The 12,305-nt window shown below is 35.6% G+C and overlaps 1 protein-coding gene across 4 annotated transcripts in view; it reads left to right on the top strand.

Moving 5' to 3' along the window:
* Positions 1-733: 733 nt before the first annotated feature.
* ABCC9 (ATP binding cassette subfamily C member 9) overlaps positions 734-12,305 on the top strand; it is a 140,161-nt gene continuing 128,589 nt past the window's right edge. For 2 of the 4 annotated variants that reach the window (XM_010361201.2, XM_010361200.2), the window contains exons 1-4: positions 748-1,075; positions 1,448-1,563; positions 5,592-5,753; positions 8,331-8,472. In XM_010361201.2, coding sequence (XP_010359503.1) covers positions 5,612-5,753; positions 8,331-8,472 — 284 coding nt within the window. In that variant the 5' untranslated portion in view covers positions 748-1,075; positions 1,448-1,563; positions 5,592-5,611. Of the gene's footprint in view, positions 1,076-1,447; positions 1,564-5,591; positions 5,754-8,330; positions 8,473-12,305 lie in introns of all 4 variants that reach the window. The other 2 variants (XM_010361202.2, XM_010361199.2) reach the window with 2 other exon arrangements.

Genomic DNA, 12,305 nt, shown 5'->3' with positions numbered 1-12,305 from the left:
CACTACGTAGCAGAGGCCAGGAGGCCACCGGTGTTTAGAGTTCAGATCTGGGAACCAGCGCCAGCAGCCCACAGTCCTGCAGCGGCGCCCCTTGAGGACGGCACGCGGAGCCTCGGGGGCAGCAGTCAGCCCAGCTGACCATCCGTTATTAGAATAGGACAGTTCCTGAAAACAATGCTTATCTCAAGCTGACTCAGAACTGGCTCTTGAGAAAATCCAGTGTTAATTAAAGAGGGTTGTCGGGGACAGAATTCACGGCTTGTGTTTTGCGGGGCAGTAGTTGTGGGGTGATCGTAATATAAACACGTTATCTCGAGAGTTAATTACGTCTCTGGTTGGAAACAGGAGAAGAGGGTGACTGTGCAGTCCGTGGGAACCAGCGTCTCACTTTCGGGGACCGTGGGCAAGGGTCGCCATTCGATAGCGCGGGGGCTGGTCCACCAGAGAAATCAAGTTTTCTACGTCGCCGGGGAAAAGTGGAAAATTACACTTGAACCAGCCTTGCTCCTGTGAGACATTCGTGTACTCATAGCCCAGCAGTGGGTGCCTCTATCTAGAATGAGCCCTTCATTTCCCGGATCCGTTCAGGGGGAAGCAGCGAAACCCCCAAATCCGCTTCCTTACGTGGCTAATAAAAGGGTGCTTACATAGCACGGAAAAACAAAACAAAACAAAACAAAAAAAAAAAAAAAACGAAACAAAGAAATAAGAATACCTTGAGTGTTTTAACGTTTGAAAGCCCGACTCCGGAGAATCATGGAATCATATTCCAAGTTTCAGTGTCTAATGAAGTTTAGGGGACGCCTATGACTTGAGTTTGTAAAATCGCGGCGTAGCGCGCGCCCCAAGTCAAAGCTGAGCAGAGCAGGGATGGGGAGGGTCTCCGGCCCCAGGCGCTGCGCGCGGGGCTTCTGCCCAGTTTCCCGCCTCACAGTCGCGGTGTCCGCCCCGGCCCAGAGCAGTTTGTGCAATTTGGAAACTCGATAGGAGGCAGCAGCTGGTCTCCCACCACCCTAAAAATAATCCGCTTCGGCGCACTGCGTGCTTCGCCTAGGGGAGGAAAACTGTCATCGGAGTAAGTGAATCCGTGTCTTTTACATAAATGCCGTTTAAACATTTTTAGGAATAACTGTAAGCTGTCGATTTTGAGCTAACATTTCTGCTACCCAAAAACGCCCTCGCACTCTCTCGCACTCTCTCGGCACTTGGCTTTCGCGATCGCTATTTCTAGAATTAAGGGAAGAGGCCCGGCTGGAGAAGTGAAGAAGTGGGCATCAGGTTTCCAGTTTTACCTCAAAACTGCGGGCTCCTACTCAAATCAACTGGAAACAGTGAAAGGAGTTATTATTAGGAGTTATTATTGCCGCCTTTCTTGTATACAATTCTTGTCTTGTTCAAGAATTAGTTTTCTATCTGCTTAATTTTTGTTGCTCTTTGCTTTTTTTAGGAGTTCTGCGTCCGGGTTTGAAATTTTCATCTTAAGACAGTGTAGGAAGTCGGTGTTTTGAAGGTAGCTCAAGTGCACCGGCAGGCATTTGAAGCAGCGTGAAGCTATTGCCCGAGGTATTTATTTTTTTCTTTATTTGTTCAGTTTGGGATTTTTTTTAAAAATCCCATTGCGGTATCTGTCTAAGGAATACCTACTGAGTAATTTCAACATTTCTTTTGGTGTGGGATGGGACTTCACAGCCACTGAAGAGTAATTGGGTGGATTCAGATCAGACACTAAGTCAGAAGTCAGTGGTGATTTTTGCAGTGATTTTCCTACTTGGATCTGTCATAGTTACAGCCATGGTAGCTAGCTAACTAGCTATACATTCTCTAGTTCTTATTTCATGAACTAGGGACTGAATAGCTTCAAAGAAGTGATTACAGCATTTGTTTTTGCAAGCGATGTCTATCCTGAACATGCTCTAGATGATGATAAAGCCCTAAGTTCTTTAAAATGTCCTGTGTCTCTTTTATAACATAATTTGGTTAATCTCTAAACGATTGAAGAATGAATCCTTTTATATGTAAGAATGAAAACTTTTATTTAAGTTTAGCGTGTTTTCTCTAGGTGTTTCCAGCATTTTAAGCTCTCTGCAATTGCTATTCGACCAGAACTAATGCTTTCGGCTAGGTGAACAGGAAGGACCGCAAGTTTTCACTTGCTTTACTTGTAGTCCATTTCCAAAGGATAGGGCTGGCCAAAATAAATGGTGTATCTTATATATCTCAACACTTAAATGTGTTTTTAGAATTAAATCAGATAACTACTGTTCCTCTCTTGCAACAGAACCAACAGACTGGATAGGTCAGGTATTACATTCACCAACTAAATCCAAAATGTGTATGTCCTAGATGTGTGGAATTTCTTATAATGCATTTCAAGGAATAAGAACACTGAGGGTGCGATTCTTGCCATGAAATGATAAGTTAGATCATTAGGAGTATTTCCATTTTATGTTTTCTGCTCCGCAGACATACATTAGAAGCAAAATTTCACTTCGATCTTTGTTTTTAAAGTTTATTCAGTCAAGTTCTCCAACTCTATCAACTCTCATAAGAAACTGAACACATTTCAATGGCTTATGCTTCTGGAAAGGAAAACATTATATCTCCCCATCTGCCCTCCCTTCTCTCTCCCTCCTTGATGCTTGGGCCTCCATCAGTGCTCAGCTGAATCTAAACAACTCCAGAAGGGGTGGAGCTGAAGGATGCCAGGTGACGGAGTTTAGCCATTAAGAACAGCGATGTATACCCTTCCCCAAACATTCCCAGTTGAACCTGGTGTCTGGGAGGGAAATATTAAATGACAATTGGAAATTTCAGAATTAGAAACGTGGATTGAATAAAATGCCTTTCATAAACATAATAATTATCAATATATCAGCAATAAGTTTACTGCCTCCCTCTTTTTGTCCATGTTGGGTTGTAATGGAGGATGGCTGTTAGAATGTGCCATACAGACTCTGGATGTTGGATAAGGAGACTACAGATTAAAGGGAAAGGATAAAGGAGTCGTCAAATGAAAAGGTGAAAGGAGACCTGCGGCAAGGTAATGGACAGGTTCAGAGCTGGCCAGAAATGTGAAGTTAGAGTTTATGGCAGACAGAAAAATCATTCTAAAGTGTTTACTTCACCAACTTCAAGTTTACACCTTTGTATGATTGTATCATTGCTTATTTCCCTATCTTTTAGATCATATACCCCTACAATATACCCACAGCTACTGCGACTACTATAATCTGATTTATATAGTCTAAAACCACAGGCACTGTTTCTGACGTGCACCATTGGATTCCTAGTAACTAGCGCGTGGTTAGCATCAGTGTTTTTACAGTTAATTAGTTAATGGCATAGAGTTTCAGATATCTAGTGTATGTCTGAAAATGTTCTTAAATTTTTCAGTTGATTGTACTTCTCTGAGATTTTCTTTCCAGTTACACACGACAATTATCCAAAGGCAATTTAATTGGTAGATTTAAGGATTGATTAAACACCAGGCAAGCAATGCTTATAGCTAATGAAGGGTATAATTTGCAAAGCTGCTGGTTATACTTTAGCATCTACCTCAATGATACTAGTTTATAAATGTGGCCAACTGGAATATTATAATTTTGGATAACGTTATAAAAGTTGCTAAAGTAAACATTATTTTCTAGTTTGCGCAAGGAAAGTTTATACATCTTTCAATTAAGAGTAGGCTTTAAGTTTCCTTTTTATCATTTCTACTAAATAAAGGAAGTAGTCTAAAAAATTTCATTACTAGCTATCAGTTTTTAGTTTTGTTTTTGTCTGTCTTTGCCAGAAATATACCTAACATATACCTAGAAATTAATAACTTCCATTTTTGTTGTTGTTTAAAAACTTCAAGTCCCTTTTATTCTTTTATCCAGATTAAAACCTTAATGGCTTGTAAGAATTTACCAAGTGTATAACTTAACCTTGAGATTTTAAAAATACAACTTTTTTTTAAAAAGATGGGGGACAGACTCAACTAGGGAGCATATCAATTATTTATTATAAAAAGAGCTTATCAGGAACAATATGTGAGAAGCATTCTGTATAAGTTTTTAAGATTGTAAATACACAGACTCTTTCGCTGAGGTATTCATATAATGCTTTATAAAACCTTTGCTTGAAATTATTATTAATTTCTCTAATAATAATATACCTTTTCTGTATAACACTCTGCTTTTTTCTAGGAAAAGTATTGTTTGTGACCATTGCTAAATCTATTATCAATGAAAGGAAAGAAAGAAAAGGTACTATGCTAGTCAAGAAAATTTTTGCCAGTCTTTAGTAATGCAACTCAGAATCCAGTGTGACATAAATATAGAAAGGAAACTAGGTCTAGTGAGGTTAAAATCTTAAATTGCTTCTTGTTTTAAAGAATAGATACGGTACTTTCTTTATAAAGCAGGTTGGAGGTTGTGTAATACAGTGGAAAGAAGCAGTTTATAAGTCAGACATTTGGGTGTGGGCTTGGCTGCTCTACTGGTTGGCAAGTTACTGAACTTATCTGGACCTCAGTATCCTCCACTGTAAAAGATGAATAACACCACTAGCGTTACAAGGTTGTTCTGAGGATTTAAGAGATGCAAAGTGCCCAGAATTTAAATAAGTAGTAGGCATTATGAAATAAGTTTTGAGAATGTTGAAGCTTTTCCTGGAATTTCACAGCACTATTTTGATGGAGCAGACCTTTGCTCATCTCCCATCTGTTTCGGCACAGCAATAATAGAGAACCATTTAACATGTAAGTGAGAGCATGTCACTCCTTTGCCCCAGAATCCCCAGTGGCCCACTTCACTAAGAGTAGAAGCCACAATCCTGACAATGACTTACAAAGCACTGTGTGACCTTGTCCTCTGTTTCCTCTCTAAACTCATCTACTTCTAGTCATGGAGTACCAATTTCCAATTAAAAGACATTCTGCGTTTCAAACTTGAGTAGAGTGTATTTCATGTGAGAATATTCTAACTATGGAATCTGAGTAGTTTCATTGACTTGTCATTTGAGTTACGTTTAATTCATCTTGGGCATTTGATTTTTAATATTCTTCAGGGAAAGACCGATTACTCTTAGCCATTACTGCAGGCACACTGGTCTCTGTATATTAGTATTTCCCACAACTAGTGAAATGTTTCAGGAAACTCTGTCACAGTTTACTGAACAACTTTAGTTGTTTATTAGTACATTTTCAGTGAGTATGGGAAAATATTTGAAATTATATCATTTTGACTTTTTAGTCATTGGTTCAATTTTTTTCCTTCTTTTTCTTAATATAGACCATTTTTGTTCTTTGAAAGCATTTTAGTCAGACACTCATTTGAGGTACTACTATAGGTAGATATTAATTATAAACATTTTCCACATGAAAGCATTTTTCTCTGGAAGTAAAAGCTATGGAAAAGAAGATCTCATCGGATGTATAAGGCCTTTGTAAGAAACCTTCAAGTTGCTTTGGCACAGTTTCTTATTTCCTCAGCTATCAAAATAAAAGGGATTGATTTTATTATATGGCCTCCTATTCAAAGCTATAATTTTATGAACACGAGTTTACTAATAAGGGGATTTTTCTTTCTCATTTCTCTCCCTTTTAGAGTAAACCATATAAGAAGAAATGAGCCTTTCATTTTGTGGTAACAACATTTCTTCATATAATATTAATGATGGTGTATTACAAAATTCCTGCTTTGTGGATGCCCTCAACTTGGTCCCACATGTCTTTTTGTTGTTTATCACTTTTCCAATATTGTTTATTGGTAAGTAATCTAATGTCCTATGTTATACCACGTGGTGTTTATATATCTCACTAATGGATGAGATTTGGGATAATGTTGACTTAATTTCTCTAACATGTAAGCTGATGGCTGTGAGAAATGAACAAGCAGGTATTTTGTGTTTTTCAAACATAAATTTTTGACAGGTGATCTTCCATAGGTGAAATTGAGGTCACATGCTTGCTTAGGAATGGCCTTCAGGTAGCAGCAGCAGTTTTTTAAAAAGAAGGAAAGAGAAATACATGAAATAGATCTACAGCATTAGTTGAGCACTTACTTTGGGTTAGGTAAAGGGAATGGAAAATGAATAAAAGAGTACTTGCCTTCAGGGAATAGCCCAGTGGGGCAAATGTGTTAAAGTCATGAGAAATGACTATGCCACATTGTAAGTCTGTTTACAAGTACAGGAACAAATTAACCTACTGAAACAACTCACTCTTTGGAGGTGGTGGGGAAGATAGTGAATGACATGTTTGGGGAATTGGAGGATGCCAAGCATGCAAGTTATAGTAGCAGTGATGAGGTTGTGTTTTATGTAGAAAGAGGACATTCACAAAGTATTTGGAAAGAAGTTAATAATACAGTTTTGTCTTATTTTACAGTGTACATATGTACAAAATCTGATAATTAAGGGCAATTATGAATAATTTGTATAACTTACCCAAACAGACCCTTTAACTTTTTAAAAATTATGAAGTATTTTGATACATAAAATGATGGAGATTAATAGAATAAACATCCTTTGAGCCTACCAATGCTCACCTAAAGAATATAGAAGTAAGAATGAAAGGGCCTGTCTCTGCACACCATTTTCTGGTCTTGTTACACTTTCCATATCCTATGTTCCTATCTGTTCACAGAGGCAACCACTATTTTGAGTTAATTGTGCTTAATTTTTTCGTGTGTGATATTTTTCCAATTAAAAAAGTGAAAAAGTTTTCAGATGCATTTTCTTAAGAAAACTAGCAAATTTTAATGATCTGCTTTAAGGGAATGTTTGAAAATCATTCATATGCTTTTATTTATTCATTTAACGAATATTAATTGAGAGGATACTATGTGCTTGGCATTATTCTAAGAGGGATTAAAGAACTCATCATATGATATATACACAGGACAACATAACTCTTGGTACATAGTTACGTTAAACAAATGTACAGATGCTAAATGTATTGAGACCAGAGTGACCATATGTAGAAACATCAGTCGTTGTTTATGTAGTATTATTTGTAGGTCATGAAGAATGCCCTTTGGCCAAAAGTAGAAAAATTGATTTTTTAACTGTAATTCCTCAATTAATAATTCCCCAATTGTTGACATCTGGTTAACTTTTTGAGAGCAAAAACAGTAACATTCCATTCTGTATCCCTAGCATCCAGCACAGAGGCTGGCACCAGGGTATTTGAATAGAATAGAATTGGAGGGGATATTGTCAAAGGGAAATAGAAAAAATTCAGACTTTTTATTTATGACATTGGCTACTTGAATTAGTGAGGGATCACAAATCAATCTTAAAAAACTATCAGGTACTAGGAAAATCATAAGGTTGCAAAAAAAAGACATAGAACTTGCCTATGGGAGTTTACAGCATAAGTTCTAGTAGAATATATTAAATACAACTAACCTTCCAATGATTAATAAATTGAAAACAATTAAGACATGAATACTCATTTCAAATAAAAGGGGCATCTGCTGCCTATACAGAAATTCTTTCCTGCAATATTTCAAGCACAAACCCCCATTCATTCTTGAAGTAAGTGGGGCTTTTTTTCTACAGTCAAAAAATGAGAAAAAAAGGGACAAAAGGAGACAAAAGTGGGGCCTCCTAGTACACCACATATGAACTAGTATTACTCTACATAGTAACTAAACTATAGAGTAGTTTAGGGAGGAAACCATCAGAATTTTACTAACATATAATCTTGAATTGTTTTCTTCAGTGGCAAGCTAAGGGTGGACCTATAATGGTTTTGAGCCTGCTTAAAAGTTCACCATCAAGAACTTTAGCTTTCTTTGAGAAAAGTATCAGTACTGCTTGTTGAATAACAGTGCCTGCCTAGTCATACATAACAATTTTTCTCATATGATGTGCATATGATTAAGAGTTGACTCAACTAATGAGTCCCGTATTTTGTAACCAAATATGTCTTTCCTTGATTTGTCCCCTTGTAGATTTCATGTCTTCAAAGATTTTCTACAGTAAATTTCATGTATTATCAATTTATTTCCTTCTGGATTAATCAGAAAGCTGTCAGGAAGAGCTTCCAATTAGCATGAGGTAGAACCATGTTGTCATCCAGAATTGATATTATTCCTGAGTAATGCCACAAATGTTGATGTGTTAGCCTCGGTAGTCTTGTAAAGGTTAATTGTAATTTTTTTTAACAACAAAAATAGACTAGGATTTCCGTTGCTACTCTAGAAAGTATTAAGGTTTCAGGACCTCCCCTTAAAGCTTATCATAATTTAAATTACTTTTATTACAGTTGAGCCTTTGATTTATGTCTTTTTTTTTTTTTTTTTTTTTTTTTTTTTTTTTTACTTTTCTCTTTTTTCCAGGGTGGGGGAGCCAAAGCTCAAAAGTACAAATTCACCACAACACATGGCTTCATTTTCCGGGACATAACCTGAGATGGATTCTTACATTCGCTCTCCTGTTTGTGCATGTCTGTGAAATAGCAGAAGGCATTGTTTCAGACTCGTAAGTGATCTAACTTTAATAATACCACTGCAGTATATCAGCGGGTATATTCATTACACAGGTTCACGTCTTTGTAACTTGTGCTTATACATATGCTTTATATTTTTTGCTCTCTGATCCATGTAGCTCTTGCAGGAAGTTCTTAGGTCTTTTTGAACTTTTTAATGTTAAAAATAGGTATAAATGGAAAGATTGTCTACATTTACACATAGGTCTAATAGCTATATACTCATGTTAATGTATTAATCATTTCTCAGATGTTTCCATTTATTTTTTAAAGAAGCAAAGATAGATGAGTCAGGATGAATGAGTCTGAGAATCAGTGAGGATAGAGCCATAAATTGATGCAAAGCACAAACTGTTTTAAAATCAAGATTTGTAATAAAATCCACTTTTTAAACTTTTAAGTTCAGGGGTACAAGTGGATGTTTATTATGCAGGTAAACTTGCGTCACAGAGGTTTGTTGTACAGATTATTTCATTACCCAGGTATTAATCCTAGTACCCATTAGTTGTTTTTCCTGATCCTCTCCGTCCTCCCACCCTCCACTCTCCGGAAATCCCCAGTGTGTGTTGTTTCCCTGTGTCCATGTGTTCTCATCATGTAGCTCCCACTTATAAGTGAGAACATGTGGTATTTGATTTTCTGTTCCTGTGTTAGTTTGCTAAGAATAATGGCCTCCAGCTCCATCCATGTCCCTCCAAAGGATATGATGTTGATTTTTTCTGGCTGCATAGTATTCCATAGTGTATACGTACCACATTTTCTTTATGCAGTCTATCATTGATGGACTTTTAGGTTGATTCCATGCCTTTGCTATTGTGAATAGTGCTACAATGAACACATGCATGCATGTATGTGTCTTTATAATAGAATGATTTATATTCCCATTACCCAATAATGGGATTGCTGGATCAAACGGTATTTCTGTTTTTTGGTCTTTGAGGAATCACCACACTGTCTTCTACAATGGCTAACCTAATTCGCATTCCAACAAACAGTGTATAAGTATTCCATTTTCTCCACAATCTCACCAACATCTGTTATTTTTTGACTTCTTAATTGTAGCCATTTGACTGGTGTGAGATGGTATCTCATTGTGGTTTTTATTTGCATTTCTCTAATGATCAAGGATGTTGAGCTTTTTTTTCATATGATTGTTGGCCGCATATGTGTCTTCTTTTGAAAAGTGTCTGTTCATGTCCTTTGCCCACTTTTATATGTTGTTGTTTGTTTTTTTCTCGTAAATTTGTTTAGTTCCTTATAGATGCTGGATATTACATCTTTGTTGGATGCGCAGTTTGCAAAAAACTTCTCCCATTTGTCTTTTTACTCTGTTGATAGTTTCTTTTGCTGTGCAGGAGCCCTTTAGTTTAATTAGATCCCATTTGTCAATTTTTGCTTTTGTTGCGATTGTTTTTGGCATCTTTGTCATGGAATCTTTGTTCATACCTATGTCCTGAATGGTATTGCCTAGGTTGTCTTCCAGGGTTTTATAGTTTTGAAAATTCATATTTTTAAAGGAATTTTGTTATTTTTATAAAATAAGATGTTTGTATTAGGCAGTTAAAATATAATGAATTATATTTATAAACTTGAACATAATCTGGTGAAAATATTTTTCTTATATAGTAACAAAATAAACTCAAGAATAGGAAATTTTTGATTATCAAATTGTGCTAAATGGTATATCTTTCGTTGAGAAATTAATATTAGAAGGCCTTTAAATTTTTTGATAGGAAAATTCTAAAATTTATTTTCTTCTTATCGAACTGGAACCTCCCTGACATCTGTTTATGTTTTCTGTTGCAATTAACAAGGAATGAAGCTCCTAAGCTTTTGTCATGGAACCAACTATTTTGTAATGTTTTATAAGGATTTTTTGCAGATATGTGCGTGTCTTAATTTCTGATAAAAAGAAAAATTAGAGACTCTAATAGATGCCATCCCTCCAGGCATTTAGAAGCTTAATTGGATATTATCTTATTGGTAACTGTTTAAAATTCTGGTATATTTCTACTAGCATAGCCAATTCTAGGCTTAATTTTTTAATTTCTTTAGCATTTAGGCTACTGTATCTGTTTATATGTGTATGTATAAAGTAGAAGATAGATCATCCAATTTTTTTTGAAACTTGACATCATGTGGACAAGGAGAACTCCTCTGGTTGATTCAGTCAGGTCCTCAGAAAACACAGACTGAGCTAATAATAATAATGATATATCCTAATGATGGAAACTTGTTTGTAATGGTCATGATAAAAGAGGTCCTAAAAACAGGTAAAAATATACCTTTGATTCTGTATTATGCTCTTCTACTCTTTAGGTATAGACTTATCCTTACCCTTTTTATCCAGGCTTTTCAAAACGTCATCTTTTAGTTACATCTAAATCCAAGCATTTAGTTTTGCTTTTTCTCTTGCCCCATCTTATTCTGGAAACTGCTTCTGTAAGAATCCTCATGGTTATTAATAACAACTAATGGAGACTCTTTTATCTTTATCGTAATTATTACTTATGACACTGCTGATCATTCCATCTTTCTTTTTTTAAGTAAAACCCTTATGAATTATTTACTTAATATATGACAAATGCTCATTACAATTAGAAAAACAATGCAAAAGGCTTTCCTAATAGAATATTTGATTTTGTTTTTTAGTAATACAAACATTTAAAGCTAGTAATTTTTCTTTTGGAACATCCTTTATTCTGCACAGGCTTTTGTTCTCCTTTATATTTCTACCTTTGATTGCAGTTTAGATACTCTCCTAGGTTTAGGAATCCTTTTCAGATTGCTCTTTTGCTTAATTTGATTGGTTTATTATTAAAGCACATAGTTTGTAAAATGATTACTCTTTGCAGTTTATTAACATTTTTATTATAGTCAAATACTTGATTATTTTATAAATATTTAGCGAGTATTAGAAAGTAATACATACACTTTGTAAGAGACATAATTTTATTGCGTTTACTGATGGTATTACCGAAGTTCTGTATGTTGCTTGTTTTTGTACTATTTAATCTGTCAAATTCTAAAAGCAGTGTATTGAAATCTTCATTACTGTGTTTTTATTAGGTTTTTATTTTTATCATTTTCTCTCTTTTGAAGTGATTTCTTTGACCTTCACAATATAATACTTAAAAAATTTCTTTCCAACATTCTGACTAAAGATTTTCTGCTGTAATGGGACATATGCGCTCCTACCAAACTATCGAGGTCTGCAACTCATACTCTGAAAAGAACATAGCTGAAGGGAAAAAAATAGCATTGGAGTACCATTCAAAACCTATGCAGCTTTGTAAACAGAAACTAACAAAATAACAGCAATCTTATAAAAATACTAGCATGGTTAAAAGACATGTTAAATCCCTAATAAAGGTGTACCACAATAAGTACAAAACTTTATTGTAGCTGCTGTTATCTTTATTAATTCTTTGTTATTGTTTCCCTTAATAATGGTTTGTCATTCTTTTTCTAAAATCTTAAGTTGACTTTTTAATTTATTTATTATAATTATTTCTTATTGAACCTGTTTAAGGTTATAAACTTTCTTATGAGTATGGTTGTGACCACATTTTACAGGATTGGATAGGGAGTGTTCTCACTTTAAAATTTCCTAAATAATATTAGTAAGTGAATTTTGGTTTCCTTCCTCCCTCCCTTTTCTCTTCTCTTCTCTTTTCTTCTTTTCTCCTTCCTTCCTTCCTTCCTTCCTTCCTTCCTTCCTTCCTTCCTTCCTTCCTTCCTTCCTTCCTTCCTTCCTTCCTTCCTCCCTCCCTCCCCTCCCCTCCCCTCCCTTCTCCTCTCCTCTCCTTTCTTCTCTTTTTGAAAC

The sequence above is a fragment of the Rhinopithecus roxellana genome, chromosome 10, assembly GCF_007565055.1.
Source record: "Rhinopithecus roxellana isolate Shanxi Qingling chromosome 10, ASM756505v1, whole genome shotgun sequence".
Taxonomy (NCBI): Eukaryota; Metazoa; Chordata; class Mammalia; order Primates; family Cercopithecidae; genus Rhinopithecus; species Rhinopithecus roxellana.
This window is presented reverse-complemented; position numbering and strand designations above follow the sequence as displayed.